The sequence below is a fragment of the Macrosteles quadrilineatus genome, unplaced genomic scaffold (genome assembly GCF_028750875.1).
Source record: "Macrosteles quadrilineatus isolate MER2022 unplaced genomic scaffold, UCM_ALF_1.0 Scaffold_7__1_contigs__length_78375512, whole genome shotgun sequence".
Classification (NCBI taxonomy): domain Eukaryota; kingdom Metazoa; phylum Arthropoda; class Insecta; order Hemiptera; family Cicadellidae; genus Macrosteles; species Macrosteles quadrilineatus.
This window is the reverse complement of record NW_026542600.1, coordinates 23776134-23794708: the sequence shown is the minus strand read 5'-3', so window position 1 is coordinate 23794708 and position 18575 is coordinate 23776134. Positions and strand designations below refer to the sequence as shown.

Below are 18575 nucleotides of genomic sequence, written 5' to 3'. Positions count from 1 at the left end.
GTCTTGTTTGAACCAACCTAATCTTATCATTCCTGGTATAAATTTACTATTTTGTAACTACTTTACTAATGTGTTACCTTGTTCAGCCACACTGAACAAACTTTTGGCAAACATGTTTGTTGAAACACTTTCTTCACAGAAAACGTACTACTATAACCCAGAATGCCAACCGCATGGTAAAAAGCATTAAGTGTTTTGAGCGAGCTTTGCCTGTCAATCCGTAGGCAGCGCCACCAGCGTTGCTATGCTGTTGCATGGCAACGCTGGTGGCGCTGCTTTTTACCATGCGGTTGGCATTCTGGGTTATAGTAGTACGTTTTCTGTGCTTTCTTATATTCAACAAACATGTGTTTGTCATATTCCATTGTGGACGTAGCAAACAAATTCCCAGGGCTATATCCGATATATTTGTTTGGAGATATTGTTTAGTGAGAAGTTGTTAAGAGCGAAATCTCCTAAATGTTTTCCATCAGTCTGAGCCAGTTGCTAGCCAGAGACACTTGTGCTTTGTATATTTTGAGTTCACTTGTGTTTTTTGAATGGAACGCATTATGTTTCATGCGTTTTTCACTGTGAAATTTTCTCAATTAACACAAGGGGAGGACTTTTGGAGTAGGCCTACTGTAATGGCGATTGTATTACCGTACCACATTTTTCTTATAGGCTTAAGTGGCCGGTTTCATTACTGAAATCTCTGTCTTTCGGTGAGAGTCATGTCAAGTTGGTATTTGTAGGCTACTGTTTACAAAACTAGACTTTTTGGCCATTTTATGATGGCACATCCTCAGTGGCAAAGCTGAGACTCTCATCAGAAGATTGATAATTCAGTGCATTACCACATGTTTGCCATCTAGACCAATACATTGATCAAATTACGAAGTTCACTTAAAGCCGGTTGTTATCACTATCCATTCATCAGGATTTAATGGTGTCTTAACATAGTCTGATTGATCTAATAAGCAGCTTACAAGGGCAACACAAACCTCAGGAACAATTTGAAATATGCTTTGCTGAGATATTTAGAATAAGTACATCAAGGAATGATATGAGTCTCCCGTTGCCAATCACCGTAATGTTATAGTTAAATGATCTCTTACACTGATGATTTCTAAGTGAAAGATTGTGTCCTCTCCTTTCCTAAAGTGTGTGGATTTCCTAACATGTTAATTATAGCATTTCAAAGTCTGCGTTGGACACTTGTGTAAAATTGTAACCAAACAGCCAACTGTTAAATATGTCTTTAAATCCTCTACCACGACCTCCTAATAAAGATTCATATAGAGGTACATTACTTCCAGGATTCTGTTCTTAAATGAAAGGAAGTTACAAATACTGTTTAAGTCATATTTGTCTATTTTGATACCAGGGTATAGCAGAGGTGTGTTTTTACTGTTAAATTAAAAACAAGTAGGAGCTGCACAGAAAGATATCGGGGTTTTAGAGTTAAATGTCTAGTTAATTGTTGATATGTTGCAGCGTTACCTGTTTCCCAAGTATCCAGAGCTTGGGCAGATTCTCTTCTCATACTGGCAGCAAAGCGCAGGTGTGTCTTCTAGCGTTCTGTCTCCAACCATGTTCAAAGTTCAGGTTGACAAGCTGATGACAGTCATGACTGATGAACAACAAATCCAGATGTACGTCATGGTGAGCGTTCTCAATTTGCTTAATCCCTCCGAACAACTAACCAGTTTTTTTTTTTCTCTAAGAGGTTGGCCACCTCTTTAACCTTTTCATTGAGCCTACATGGGCTTCAGGCATGCGTGTGAAACATATCAAGCCAAGGAAAGAATGAACTATAAATTGTAGTGCAGCATTGGGTCGCGCTCATAACATTGTTTTACAGTATATTATTTTAACACGTTCGCTACTGAGCGTCGCATATATGCGACGCCGCGGTCATTGCCACAGACCGAGGTATACATTTGAATCTTACACATAGACTGGCTGTCACTTGGATAACAGTACACACGGACCACGGGCGAAAACCTGTAAAACAGTGATAATTTACATTGTAATACGCTACAATCGTGTTTGTAAATAAATTATTCTTATTTTTTTTGTATTTTTTATAACCTTTTGTAATGTCGCATATTTGCGACGCCCGGTCTACAGCGAAGACAATAGTGAAAATTATCATAGTTTTATTAAAATAGACCAAACGTCGCATATATGCGACAGTTCATTTTTTGTGTTTTAAAGTGAAAGTAAGTAAAAAAATAAACAGATTATTCAAGAACAGTTTATAACTGAACAAATATAAAAGCTACACAGGATAATGCAGCATACATACTGCATAAATACATACAGTGATGCAGAGAAGTAAATACCAGTTTTTCCAACTATTATATGACGTCACTAATCATCATATCCACAGACCAAGCGACGCAGTTGTGCGTCAGACATCTCTGTAGACCACTGCTGGGAATTCAGTGCCTACAAATAGACCACTACAAAGATATAAGCATTTTAATAACATTAGAACCCCGACGCAAATATGCGTCGGCAGTCTGTTTTAATGTGACTAGCCACGCATATATGTGACGGCAGTCTATGGGTGGAAACCGGCCGTCGCATATGTGCGTCGCTGGTCCATGTGAATGGAAAATTTCGTACTATTGCAGTAGCGAACGTGTTAAAGAGGCTAAATGCTACCGACTGAGTCATCAACCAACAAATGTTTCAGGATCATTTTTGTAAAATAGTCTAATGGTATGCTTCCATTAAAAAATATTCCTAGTAGAAAGTTGAGTCATAATAACTGTTCATTTAGACATTAATTAGACTATATTACAATAGGCTATTATAATCAGACTAACAAAAGATGTTACAGGGGTATAATACTTAAAAAAGAGAGTTTTACAAAAAAGAAAGCGACAAATTGATTTTTAACTCTGGCATTGTCAGTTATTTTCCAAAATGCAACAGTACAATGCCAACAGTATGCTTAGGTCATTTAAAAATTGAATAGGCCTAAGAAATTTTATTTTCAAGACACTTGTAATGTATTAAGTATATTTTTTCTGAATGAACCAGGGAATATAACAATACGATTACCATGCAATATAATATTATTATATTTTATATTACCGGTACTAAAACCTAACCACAATTTACGAGTTCACTTATATGTCGTAAAAATGTTTTATGTTTTACAAAGTAGTATGGGTGTGTTAAAAAAGCTACACATTTAGGCCTACCATTAACTTTAGAAACATAACTATACTGTGCTCTATGTTGTTTCTTAATATTTCTTTCGGTTTAATCCTAGCAACCGTGTGGTTTAAACATAACCACTAAATTGATCACAATCTAAAAAAAAGTTAATATAAAGTGTAGATTAAGTTAACACGTTGAGTGCTGACTACATCAATTGATGTTGTCGCGCCACAAGTGCTTCTATCAGCCTACATCAATTGATGTTGTAGTTGCGCAACTCCCACTACATTAGTTCAGTATGAGCTCAGCCATTGCCAGGGAAGGTTGTAATCGTTGCTAGCCTGTTGTTTAGAATGTGAGCTTTTTTTTTGTGAAGTTGGTACATAAATTTCCCGTAAAATCCCGTCTGACAATACTTTTGTCTCGGTTTCGGGGATTTTCTATCTTCAAGCCACATTGCAAAGACACTGACTACTGATCCAGGCAGTGTTGCTACCTTTGGGTGTTTCAGGGAACTATGTCCATTCTCGGGGTAACGTAGTACAATCACCGCTGCTCTTTTGGTATTCCTCATATTGAAATATTTAAATGCCAATTGCGTTCACTGTTACGGTGCCACCCTGGGACTTCGCCCGGGCCTCGCCGCCATTGGCAAGCGCCTGTTTGAATTCATGCCGCACTCAACGTGTTAAGAGGAAATACTTTGCTAACATTAGGGTACTCAAACCTAACCTTGCATGAAGGTAAAGAGGATTAAGATTCATCGACTCCTAGTTGTTGCAGTATCGAGAGTCAATGTTGGAAGAAACTATATATAAGCTATCTATGGGTTAAAACATTCACAATTTGTGGTAGTAATTACAAATCGTGGTTACAAAATCGTATAGCCTATACCAATGCAAATAGTGTCAACATTTAAACATGAAATATGGGGTTTTCTAGCCTCATGTCTTATTACCTGATCTTGAAATGCAGAAATTATATTCCTAAATAGAAATACAGTATACTTTTTTAATCAAGATTTTTAGGAGGCAGGCCATTTTCCAGATATGAAGAGGTAGCCTACAAGAATTCTGAGTTTTATGTTGACAACATTGTTATAATTTAATTAATTATTTTACAGTAGTTTGTGAGAAATCTTGCCCTCTTACAGAAAATTAGAACTGTTATTATACTGTCACTTATTAAATTATTTAAGTTGCTTGTTTTAATTCCAAACAAATTGTACTCTGTACAAAATGAAAACAAACTATAAATGATTAAAAATAAACACTAGAAATTACTGTGTAAATAATATAAAAAAACCAGTATATTTACTTTCTTTTTTTGTTGTTGTTTCGACTGGGTCATAATGAATTATGATTGTCAGATGTATGCTGGGAATGCAGAATACATGAACACAGAACAATTCCAGAGCCTGTTACTTACTGTCTACAAGATATCTATGGACCATTACCCTGAAGGCCCACAGAGCTGTCGACAACTTTTCAAAACACTTGAAGCTATATCTAACTCTGCAGTAAGTCAATAGTTGTTCATCATACATTAGAACCTCTGTTAAAGAGATAAAGTTGCAGGAACGAGTCAAATTTATGGTATCCAGTTTAATCCCCATGATCGGAATGGAAACAATATTAATTGTAAGTTATTGAGATAGTATATGGAAGCTGTTGTTAAATCCTCTTATCTTCTTTTTATGGAGTATTCCCACATTCCAGCATAATGTATGCGATAGAATGGCTCAAAGTAAGTGGTATGTAGAACATTAGCGGGTGTACAGAATACAGATATTTTATGGATGGATTTTTCAAAATCTAGATGTTTTTTCTCGTTGTGGGCTTACTTGCCAGTGACATGGTTGGCTGAGCCCTTGCACTCTCTTTTAAAGTAAAATAGAAATGGGATTGAGGGTTGCTTATGGGATATTCTTGTTAGAGGTTTCGATGTATTGATGCACCATTAGTTTGTGTGCCAGTACTTAATAATATTATCCCTATCTCATAAACTTGCAAAATAAGTTTCCCAATAACTTTTTTGTGATAACTAAACCCAAACCAAACTTGTTGCTTTGTGCTTAGCTCTGAATACTACAGAATCATGTGTGCTCACAATCTGAACTATCACAATTCCCATCAACAAGTCCCACGGTCACGGCGCCATCGTCGACATGTCCTGCCGTTACAACGCCATTGTAGACATGTCCTATGGTGACGTCACCATCGTCGACATGTGCCGCGGTCCCGGTTCCAACTTAAACATCTCCTGCGACCCCGAAGATATGTCCCACCTAGGTCATCGCCTCCTAGGTTCCTATGGCTATACAGTAGAACCCCTCATATCCGGCCACCACGGGACCAAGCCCCTGGCCGGATAACGATTTGGCCGGATAAACCAACCTACTATGAAAATGACAATTCATACCTAATAATAATAGGTAATCAATATATGCAATCAAAAGTATCATTTAATTCTGTTCTGGGATCATTTTTAGAAAAATAAACATGTTTGTAAAAAGGGAAAAAATATTTGTAGGTTATGATTATGATGATATTATGATTCCAGGTAACAAAATATATTAAATGGAGGTAAAAATGACAATAAATTGTACTTAAAGATCATTAGGACTTAAATGGTACTTGCACATTTCTACTCAACATTCTTAACCATTTTGTGAAATACAAAAATTAATGTACTCGTACTGTACTGTTCTAAACCCACTTTGGAAATAATCAGACAACTGATCAGAGGTTAGGCCTACTAGCTCAACTGAGCATAGTGACTCAAAAAATAATAAATGTATAAACAAACAGATAAATAATGAGAACAATTTATTTTATGACTTGAGCAGTCACAAAGACTAGTGCTTGTATCTAAACGTCTGTAAGGTGTGAGAAAAAAAATTGATATTGGCTTCCTGGAAGGGGCCGGATAAACAGAGGACCGGTAAAACCAAGGCCGGATATGAGGGGTTCTACTGTATCTCCGAAACAGTTAGGAATATCACAAAAATGACAGGAGTAAACATGTATTAAAATCGTATGTGGAATCCAAAATTATCATAAAAAGTGGGGGTTGCCATTGAGAAAAAAAAAGTTGGTCGCCATTTTGGAATATGGGGGCAAAATTTTTAATTAAAAATAGCATGTCGTAAAACGTTACAAAAAAGTAAGGGAAGTTGTTCATTTAAAGTTCTCTGTAAAATAAACGCCTAACAAGTTAAACCTATTTTGACACTTTTACAGTACAAGAATGAACTGTGCTGATCAATTTTGAGATGGGGCAATGGGCCTCAAACCCACGACACTGCTACCTCAGATAGTCCATCTTGCTAACATCAGAGTCACTGATACACCAAAACACAGATGATTATAATAACCACTTTGTATCTGTTTTCAGTTCCACAAGAAAGACTCACTACCAGTGATCTACCTGGCTCATTGGCTAGAAGAGCATTGTAAGCGTTTAGTGACAGTTCTGCACCGATACATTGTCCACATACTCACAACAGGCTTTCACAGTGTCACAGAACGGCTTGATGATAAAGACCAGGTAAAGTAATACTTCTTGCTTCAAACCTTGGCTGCACTCCATGGCTGCGGTTTGCATTAGATACGCTATTGGCCCGACAGATAATTGCGCCCCTCTCCACCTACCTTGTGGGGAATTTTCCTCTTCATTGCGCCCCGACAAATTTAATTAAACATGAAATTGTAAATGTACATTGGGGAGGGTCGAAAAAAATCAATAATTAATTTTTTTTCAAGTTGTAGTACCTTGGAAAAGTTGCTAAATTGTAAGACCAAAACAGGATAAAAATATTAAAAATATTGGTTGTTATCTCTCGGTCGCGCATGTACTCTAAAGTTTAAAAAAAAATTAAAAACTCATATTTTATCAGAAATTTTTAAATTTTTTAAATTTTTTTATTTTTAATATTTAATAATTAAAAATGTCATCTACAAGACACTAAGAAATTGATATTTAAATAATAGTATTGTATGTTAATATCTTCCGGTCGCGCATTGGCTGCAAATGTTGCAAAAAATCAAGAAAAACATCATTTTGTACTAGTATTTAAAATATAATAATCAATATCAAAATGTAATACCAAAAATCTGTTTGTACATATTCAGATAGTAACTTAACAAAAACAACAGACGATGTCAGAACTGATCTTACAGTCGCACATAGCAAATCAAATTCACTTTAGCTCAACACTTTTTGGTCAGTGAGTCCGAAGATTTAGATTCCGAAATTGAACAACAGGATGGTGATGATAATGTATCGATGTGCTCGCAAACTAAATTTTACAATTTTATGACAACAACCAAGAATATTTACCTAAACTTAAAAAAAAAATACCTATAGTAGGCAAATGAGGAATGACTTTAACTCTACTGTTTTGGTTAGCGTACGTTATGGTGCTTCTAATCGTGCTACAACTTCAATAGCCTCTAGTGTTTTACACGAAGTTGGAATAGTAACTTTTTCTGATAACTAGCAAGTAAGATAATTATTGTTAAATAAGGCGATGGTGAGCCATTACATTTCGAGCAAGTGAAGTAACTGTTCACGGACAGTGTAATATTAAATAATCAACTCTGAGCTTTGAAATATTCTACCCGAGTTTGATAACCACTTAACTTGAATTGGTGTGTAGTGGATTTTAAATTTTATTGTACTTAATATAGTTTGTTTACTTATTTTTAAATGCTAGTGGGTTTGAATCATTTTACGCCTGGATAAAGAATTGTTTACTTTTGTCCCCCTAGATTTATTACTTAGATTATTTCCTTTTAAGCCATAGCTGACAGTTGTTTTAGGTGTTTGTACTTTTATTTAACGCCTAATAATTATGTAGGTGTTTATTTATGTCACGAGATTTACATTTTGACTTCATCTGATACATCATTTTATCAATTTGGACACTATTTCTCATTTTATTTTCTAGCCATGAACGATTATATATTTTAGAAAACACCGTACTGTGTATGGCATTATTTTAACTGAAATGCCTTGATATAAAATAATGTATTGTAATTTATTTAAATACTTGACAGGAAATTGTTATTTTAATGAATACATTAACGTAATGTATATTCTTAGTATAATCGCAGAGAGGCACAGTTTTTTTGGTAAACATTATCCATGTAAAGTTTTGTAAGGATCTAAGTGAAAGCTTTGAATACCGTAAGAGAATTCTTATAGAATTGTAACAAATGAATTTTATGTTTTGATGTTAAAATTCGTATTTGGCCTAATGACTAAGCCAATGTCGTGCAAAACACTAAAGGCTATTGCTGTTGTATCACGATTGGAAACACTAAAACGATCGCTAACCAATACAGTAGAGTTAATTCTCATTTGCCTACCATAGGTCTTCTTTTTTGGAAGTTTTAGGTAAATATTCTTGGTTTTCGTCATTAGAATCGTAAATTTTAGTTTGTGAGCACATGGATACATTATCATCACCATCCTGTTGTTCAGTTTTGGAATATTAAACTTTGGAATCACATGGCATCACCCGGGTCACTGACCCAAAAGTGTTGAGCTAAAGTGAATTTGATTTGCTATGCGCGACTGTAAGATCAGTTCTGACATCGTCTGTTGTTTTTGTTAAGTTACTATCTGAATGTGTACAAACAGATTTTTGGTATTACATTTTGATATTGATTATTATATTTTAAATACTAGTACAAAATGTAGTTTTTCTTGATTTTTGGCAATATTTGCAGACGATGCTCGACCGGAAGATTTAACATACAATACTATTGTTTAAATATCAATTTCTTAGTATCTTGTAGATGACATTTTCAACTATTACATATATTAAAAATTATGACATTTTCAACTATTACATATTAAAAATTAAAAATTTTTAATTTTTTAAAATTTCCGATAAAATTTGAGTTTTTAATTTTTTGTTCAAACTTTAGAGCACATGCGCGACCGGAAGATAACAACCAATATTTTTGATATTTTTACCCTGTTTTGTTCTTACAATTTAGCAACTTTTCCAAGGTATTCCAACTCGAAAAAAAATTGTGATTTTTTTCCACCCACCCTAATGTACAATGTATGGCACGGACAGGATTATATTAGATACTGAAATAAGGATAGAATTGGAAGTCTTTAGATCCCCAGATAATGTTGGTTTTCTATTTCTCTTTTTAGTCATAAATGAAATACAGTCTAACCTTGATATAACGAACCTGAATTTGACAAATTCCTTGATATAAAGATCTTTTTTAGCGAATTTCCCTATAGGGAAGTAGCTATTACCGTAGGTGGCACGGTAAGACCTAGACCCGGGACCGATTTACTTTTTCATTTTTATGTCCCCAGAGGCCAAAAACACCATTCGATAAAATTTTTTTGTATATATATATATATACGTCCGTGAACGCGATAACTTGAGTAATTTTTGTCCGATTTTGATGAAATTTGGCTTAAAGGTGTAAAGCGGGATAAACTTGAATGAGTTCACGAACCAGCACGATCGGACCATAGGAACGGGGATTTACGGGTTTTATGGGGTAAAAATTGGTTTTTCTCACTTTTGACTCGCAAAACACAAAATTTCCCGATTTCTCTTTAGACCTTTTTAAAGAGCTTAAAAAAAAAATAATTTAGTATATAAAAGTATTTTTGTTCGATTATTAGTAATGGAGAAAATAAAAAAAATTGTAAATTTAAAATTCCCGTGTTATTCTTATGGAGAATATTGTCAAATGTTGTAGTTTGCTTGTTTATGGATATATTTTGATCAAACTTGGCAAATTTATTTATTTTGTACTAAGCTATCAATATTATACTCAAAAACACACTTTATTAGTTTACTTGTAGCAGCAAACCTAAGTACTCGTTAAACCTAATGTTATTAAAATATATTTAACTGAAAATCAATTCAGACAAATGGAAATTCGCTTAGTCGGCAGGTTTGCTGTGGCGGGGGTATTTTAATCCCCTAGAATTCTCCATAAGACCCAATGTTTTTACCTCTACATAACGGACAAACCACATCAAAAACCTTGATTTAACACATTTTTGACGATCCCAGATCAAATAAGTCACCTCAATATAACAATTTTATCATTGTCAGAACCTCTATATAGCAAATTTAACATCTACTTAACGAATTGTCAGTGTCTTTCCCTTGATATAACGAACCCCCTATATTATTGTTTTTTAAACATTACAGTTTTTTGATGAATATAAAACTGAAAGTTGACGTCAGCGCTTGTGCTGAAAATCCTCTGCTCACTGTGAAATCCTCTGCTGTTTGTGAACCTCAACTTAGCAATATTCCGGAAAACCTAAACTCAATATAACAATGCTTGTACTACACTGTTTGACATAGCCTGTAACAATATCGTTGATTGGCCGAATAAAATCATTGTATCATTGTAACAAACCTTGTTTTAACAAAATAATTGGTATAACGAATATTCAGTTCGGTCCCTTAAGATTTGCTATAGCCTACCAAGGTTAGACTGAATTAATATAAATTGCATCATAGGTCAAGAAACTAATTTTGAATTTTTGAAATATTTATAATATTACAATTGTATTAACTATTGAACAGAATTTATATTTTGGCTGGGCTAACATTTCATAAGAACATCTAATAGCTTTTTTTGTCTTTCAAAGTAAAAAATGAAACAAATCAAAGAGTCTAAACCTTTTGACAAAATTACAAGACAGTATTAGGTGAAAGAAATTAAATAGAATAACATAGCCTATGGTTAAATATTAATTAAATAATCATAGAGGTTTAACATCTTTCCCTTTGAGTTTCTTTTCTGAGTATGGTCAGGAAAATGTTTGGTAGGTCTTATAACTGTGCCTCTTGATGATGGTTTTAAAATGACTCCTTAATTGGGATTTATTTTTTATTTTATTTTATTGCCAATGGATTTCACCAATTTACGGTTGAATTACATAATATGAGTAGCTCATCATGACAATGTAGCCTAATATACGGTAAGCCAAGAATAAATTGATGTTGATTTTGAACTGTAAGCGCAAGACTTGTTTGCGCGTGCTCCCTCCGCGTCTAGGAGGGGCCCCCACCACAGCCCGGCGCTTGGTGATCTTCTACAGGGTGTATACCAACCGGGAAAAATGGGAGAACCGGGAAATATCCTTGAATTTGAAGGGACCTGGAAAAAACCGGGAAAAAGCCGGGATTTTTATTTTAGCCCCGGTAGAGGTTGTAGTCGTAAAATGCGTCTTGCCACGATTGCGGGCGACGATTTTGCGGACGATGACGTTTCCGTGACCGCAGGATACGACAATGACATCTACACGTCCGCGGGAAATGTTCATAATATGTCGCCATTGCGGACGACAATGATGACGTTTCCGTGACCGCGGGAGATGACGATGACGTTTCCGTGAACACTGGGGACGACGATCATGTTTACATGGCTGCGGTAAATATTCATGACTTTGCCGCGATCGCGTACTTCGACGATTACGTTTCCCTAACCACTGGAGTCAATGATGATGTCTACACGGCCGCGGAAGATTTTCTTGATTTGCCATGACCGCGAAAGATGAAGATGATGATTTCTACACGGCCGCGTGAAATGCTCATGATTTTGCCGCGATTGCGGCCGACGACGATGACGTTTCCGTGACCACGGGAGACGACGATGAAGTTTACGTGACCGCGGGATCAACGATGATGTATACACTGCCGCGAGATATATTCATTATTTTGCCGAGATCGCGGACGACAACGGTGACGTTTCCGTAACCGCGGGAGACGACGATGATTATGTCTACACGGCCGCAGATGCATATGATTTTGCTGAGATCGCGGACGACGGCGATGACGTTTCCATAACTGCGAGAGGCAATGATGATGTCTACACGGCTGCGGAAGATTTTCATGATTTGCCGTGACCGTGAAAGACGATGATGATGATTTCTACACGACCGCGTGTTATGCTCATGATTTTGCCGTGATCGCGGCCGACGACGATAACGTTTCTATGATCGCGGGAAACGACGATGACGTTTCCGTGACCGCGAGAGAAGACCATTATGTAGACACGGCCGCGGGAAAATATCATGATTTTACCGAGATCGCGGACGATGACGATGACGTTTCCGTGACCACTGGAGACGACGATCATGTTTACATGGCTGCGGTAAATATTCATGATTTTGCCGCGATCGCGTACTTCGACAATTACGTTTCTCTAACCGCTGGAGTCAATAATGATGTCTACACGGCCGCGGAAGATTTTCATGATTTGCCGTGACCGCGAAAGATGAAGATGATGATTTCTACACGGCCGCGTGAAATGCTCATGATTTTGCCGCGATTGCGGCCGACGACGATGACGTTTCCATGACCGCGGGAAACGACGATGACATTTCCGTGCCCGCGAGATCAACGATCAGGGTGTCTACCAACCGGGAAAACCGGGAATTGTACTTAAATTTTTATTGGCCATGAAATGTACGGGAATTGTCCTTAAATGCCAGACTATGTACTTAAATTTTTAATAGGCCATAATTTTATTGATCGCTAGTTGGTTAGGAGCACATAAAAGGTTTATCAGATGTTTGTTTACATTTTCATAATTTATTACTAGAATAATTATGCAATAAAAATCCCATTAGCAATCTCAAACCCATTAATATTTTATCACGACAATCAAGTGTCAAGTCAAGTACTTCCAAGAACTGTTGACTCAGCAGCTAGCTCATAAAAGTTGTATCACTTTTATTCCTTTACAACTTCTTTTTTTATTACTAGGGTAATTATTATTAGATCCCAAACCTATTTTATCATGAAAATAATAGCTTTATAATGGCTGTTAAATTTCACTTCTTACTTGGGGGCTTGAAGATTCAATTTGCCGGGGCCAGTGCCTAGTGCCATAAAACTGTTTATGGTTTCATATTAAACATGTAAATAATCTACAGTCTTATTTTGTAAGTTAACCCCTTTTTTATGGACATTTTATCTTTCAATTGACAAAACCACAAGCATTGTTGTTTGCATTAATGTTTTATGACTATGTAGGCCTATGCTTGGTTTCAAATTATTTCATTGCATTTTCTGTATCTTTGTCTTATATTGTTGGCTATTCAGGTTTCAATGTTTTTTGTTTCCTATATATTTATTTATTGAGTTGTATGCTTTAAGCAATCTAAATCTTATGAACTAGAATGATGATAGTGACTTTGCTGCTATTATAACCTCATTGTTTGTTACTCAGTTTATATAGGCCCTCCTAAATAATTAGGCCTGGGTATTTTGATTCTTGAAAGAGCTGTAAAATATATTAAGAAAATGTAATTGAGCCTAAGAAAACAACTAATGATTGCTATGTGTCGATATTAACTTTGCAAATGAAAATACAATAATCTTACTCTGTGCTTATTGATTATTAATAGCCGCTTACCATACCTTGATTTTGTACTAAGAATTGAGTAACAATATGCATTAAAGATTTTTTTTCAAAAGTAGTCGAGAACCTAACCTCCTGGATCGGATAAGCTATGTTATGAAGTTTACGTGACCGATGGAGATATTTGTCGCTATCGGAGGAGACAATGATTGCGTTTCTCTGTTACACTATAAAAGCTTTACCTAAAGTATAGGTAGGCCTATGTTTGTTTACTTTCAATAAATTTCTATTTTGAAATTTTTAACTCTTATCTATTATTATTTACTTTTCTCTCTGTTACAACTACATTGAATAACAAGATTAATACAGTTTGACAAATCAGGAAAATTATTTGGTAGGCCTAATGACACCGTCAAAGGTTACGGCAAAGTGTCCTTAAATGTACGGGAATTGTCCATGAATTTTTTATCCAGAATGTAGTAGACACCCTGACGATGATGTTTACACTGTCGCGGGAAATATTCATTATTTTGCCAAGATCGTGGACGACGACGATGACGTTTCCGTGACCGTTAGATCAACTATGATGTTTACACTGCCGCGGGAAATATTCATGATTTTGCCGAGATCGCGGACGAAGACGATGATGTTTCCGTGACTGCGGGTAGCAATGATGATGTCTACACGGCCTCGGAAGATTTTCGTGATTTGCCGTGACCGCGAAAGACGACGATGATGATGTCTACACGGCCGCAGGAAATATTCATGATTTTGACGAGATGGCGGACGACGACGACGATGACGTTTCCGTGACCACGGGAGGCAATAATGATGTCTACACGGCCGGGGAAGATATTAGTGATTTGCCGTGACCGCGAAAGACGACGATGATTATGTCAACACGGCCGCAGATGTTCATGATTTTGCCGCGATCGCGGACGACGACGATGACGTTTACGTGACCGCGGGATCAACGATAATGTTTACACTGCTGCGGGAAATTTTCAAGATTTTGCCGAGATCGCGGACGACAACGATGACGTTCCCGTGACCGCGGAGTCAATGATGGTGTCTACTCGGCCTCGGAATATTTTCGTCATTTTGCCGCGAATGACGATGATAATGTTTCCGTGATCGCGAGAGACGGCGATAATGTATACATACCGCGGGAGATGTCCAGGATTTTTCTATGATAACGTAAGACTGTGATTACTTTTACGTCACTATGGGAAGCGACCACACGGCCGCAGGAAATATTCAGGATTTTGCCGCCGTTGATAATGTGTTCATAAAAAATGAAGATAATATTCAGGATTTTGCTGCCATCGAGAGAGACGATGTTTCCGTTGCCTTAAGTAATGATGACAATGAAAATTATTACTTAATAAGGATTTTTATTTTTTCAACACTAGCTCACTGGACTTGAAACAAATTTTATGCATATTGTATACTTAAGCTGCAAGTCTTCAATTGATTATAGTTTAAGTGGGTTCAAACAGATACGCGGAAACCTGGAAAAACTTTGAAAAACCAGGAAAAAACCTGGAATTTCACTTTAATGAAATAGTATACACCCTGTTCTACTAGTTACCCTAAAAAGTTGTCTATACTACTTCTACTCCCAGCGGATGCGTAACACCAACACACGCCTCCTGTTGGTCGGCCACAGGGAGTGTTGGTGGCATCTTGAATGTGATTGCAAATGTAGTTTTAAATTACCATATAATTACAAAATATTTGTGATGACTTATGGATATTTTCCATTATCTCGTAATATTATCGTCACGTATTAGTCAAAAAATACAAATTAAACATTCTTAATTGTATCTGCCATCATCAACAACAGAAAACTATAATTTATTTAATTACACATAATAGTTACAATAATAAACAATAGTAATGAAGGAAGGAATCTTTAAATAAATGATATCAGTTTCCTTAAGTTACAACGGAGTTGCAAGGTCAGAGTCTGATATTGAATCGGTGTCCGAATGTTCACATTCACTATCTTCTGAATCCACACCTCCAAGTTCAATAACAAAACGTTCCATAGCGTCCTCCATTATGCTATCTTTAATCCAATAAAAATTGCTATACTTGTCTGTTAAAAATACACTGTTGTCTTTGCATTTAACTATGGGTTTGTCATTGCTCTCTAGTCAGTTTGATTTTATATTAGTCTATATTTATCTTTCTCAGTTGTCATTGGTTGTTAGCTTGTGGGTTTATTGTTATTGTTTCATTTTATTTATTTATTGTTGTTGTTTTAAATTATTTATTTATTAGTATACCTTTTGTTATTTTGTCAGTTTTTGTTTTGTTCGGCTAGGTTTGTCATTGTTATTGTTGTTTGTTATTAGATCATTATTATATTGTTGATTTTATTTCTAGTCTATAAGCACAAAATTTTTTATTATCAACTAAGCCATTCTGAGTTGTAATGTTTTGATTTGTATAGCTATAAAATGGAGATGTCCGTTGGAAATAAATAAATAAATAATCATGTTATATTTTAAGGGTATGAATAGTAAACACCTCCCAATCTAATTTATTAATAGAAAAAACAACATTTTTTGTAGCTTCCTCCAATTTTGTCAGTGACAGATCACACGTAATATTTTCTTCCTTGATTTTCCTTTTCATCTTGGCCCAGGCTAACTCAATTGGATTGAGGCCCACATGTAAGGGGGCAATCGAATCACGCTGTGAACACGCGATTTTAGTATTTCATCTAAACAATAAATCTTTTTCAGGAGGCTTATGCTGTTTAATCAATTCCCACAACTCGAATTTCTTCATCTCCATCGAGCAAGGGATCTTATTTTTTGTCAGCCAGTCAATCATGTCTTTTTTGACTGCGTATTTGAATGGTGGCTTGTTTACCAACTCACCCCTCCATGTAAACAGTGGTTAGGTGCGTTGTCTAGCACAACAACACTTTTATTAGGAAGGTTTGGTATAAGTTTTTCATCCACTTTTAAAAGTTTACTCCGTTCATCTGGCCATGATAATCTCCAGTTGCTTTACCATCTTGAAATATTAGTGTCGCATCATGCACAAAAACATCTTCTGAACCGGCTCTAACCACAATTAATCTATTAGACGAGCTAGTGTTTGTGAGGACCCCGGGGACATCGTCACTGCTCCAGCATTTTACAAATTAATGTTGAGTTGTTATCAACCCATGTTTCGTCAAGATATATGATTTTACACTTTTCATATCTACACTTTTGAATGTCTCGCAAGTAGTGAGCGCCCCAATTTACAATATCCGGCCGTTCTATCAACACTTTTCTAATTTTCCCACACCTTTTCTGTTTTCCATTTAAACCCCATGTCTTTTAGAAGTTTTTGTAATGTGGAAACTCCCCAAGGAAAATTAATTTTTTCCTTAATTGCATATAACAGTTTGGGTGCTGTCGGCACTTTTTTTGCATTGTATAAAAATCGTGAATATTGTCTCTTATCACTCTTTTATCAAATTCATTGATGTGGAATTTCTTCTCCTCTGAGCCTTTTCTTACCTGGTGTTTCTAGGGCAGATCCTCCGGCCTCAACCCCTTCTTTCCTAATTGTCGGAACACTACGGACAGATATCCCTGTATACTTAGCAACCCGCTGATTACTTTGTTTCAGGGTATACTGGAAGGTTCCAGAGTTGGATTCTTAGTCACACTGTTGAATAACACATCTCATAATTTCACTCGCTTCACTGTAAATGGTTTGCCCTTTTTTACGGGTGGTTGCCATGATATTAATTTAAGTTAGCCTAACACTTTTATAACCCACGTCTTAACAATCACTTAACTATTCTTTGTTTGAAGTTCATTGTTGGTGATGGTGAGTTAATGTTGTTCAAAGGTTTATTGCGGACATTTTCCATCACAATAAAAAAAAATCACAGTTTTTTACAATCGTGATAGAAAATGTCCGCAATAAACCTTTGAACAACACTAAACTACCACTCAATATTTACTCAGCCGCACAACTTAACTCCACAACACACCCCAATAAACTGACAGTCGATAGAACATGATAGAATACAATACTCTTCCGGTCATAAAATACTTTACAACATTAGGAGACCTACTTTTCTTTTATTAACTTAGGGATATAAAATAAATAACTGCAAGCCATTAACCGTTTTACAGGGTGTTCGGAAAAACCGTCTGATATTTTAAGGTGTTATTTATTGTACATGATATGAAAATAAGCAAAAAGATTCCATAGTTACATGTACTAAGCCTTATGGTTTTCTGTTTATAGGTATATCCATATGTGTTTTACATAAAATACTATATCTTAAGATATCAGCTATAAACTCAGTTCATTGTTTACACCTAATAAGTCAAACTTTACAAAAAAATTATAATATACTATGATTTTACTGTTTGAGTGTTTGGTGTACATTTTAAGAAATAAAAACATAGTTGTATCAAATTAATTACTCTACCACAGTACCAAAACAATAATATAGAACCCTTAGTTATTACATTGTATGGTACTTGAATTAAATTCAAATTTAATTTAAATTCTATAAAAATTTTAAATTCACGCAAAAAAGGAACACAACGCAAACAGCGCTGGTCGAATGTTTTTAGAAAGCGTTGTCCGACCAATGCCATGGAAACTTTGGCTGCGGTAGGGGATTGGTACCGCTCTCTCCCCGCACACACCACTGGCAAACAAGTCGTACGCTTACAGTAGTTTAATCCTGTCTACTTCATCCAAAGCAATCTGCCAGAGTCAATTTATTTGCATCCAATTTAGAGTAGCATTTTGCATAAGAGATATGCGCGGATTTTTTTTTTGATAGGTTGAATGGGATAGTATCTTTGTTTGGCCTCATCTGTTTAATTTTGTAAGATCCACCAAAATGACCTTTGTTAGAGTCCTTGAGTCCTTTTTTTTGGTACAACAACCATTGGAGAGTCTGTGGCATGGTGTATCTCAGTGATAACTCCCATTGACACTATTCTTTTGAGTTCTCCTTTAGTAGTTTCCTAAAGAGAAATAGGAATCCAACGTGATGATAGCAAATGGTCTGGC

At 35.9% G+C, this 18575-nt stretch overlaps 1 protein-coding gene across 1 annotated transcript in view; it reads left to right on the top strand.

The window, feature by feature from the left end:
• LOC128998256 (uncharacterized) overlaps nucleotides 1–18575 on the top strand; it is a 49688-nt gene that overhangs the window by 13895 nt on the left and 17218 nt on the right. The window contains exons 3-5 of the mRNA XM_054424310.1: nucleotides 1477–1644; nucleotides 4526–4675; nucleotides 6553–6705. Of these exons, the coding sequence (XP_054280285.1) occupies nucleotides 1477–1644; nucleotides 4526–4675; nucleotides 6553–6705 (471 nt within the window). The remainder of the gene's footprint in view (nucleotides 1–1476; nucleotides 1645–4525; nucleotides 4676–6552; nucleotides 6706–18575) is intronic.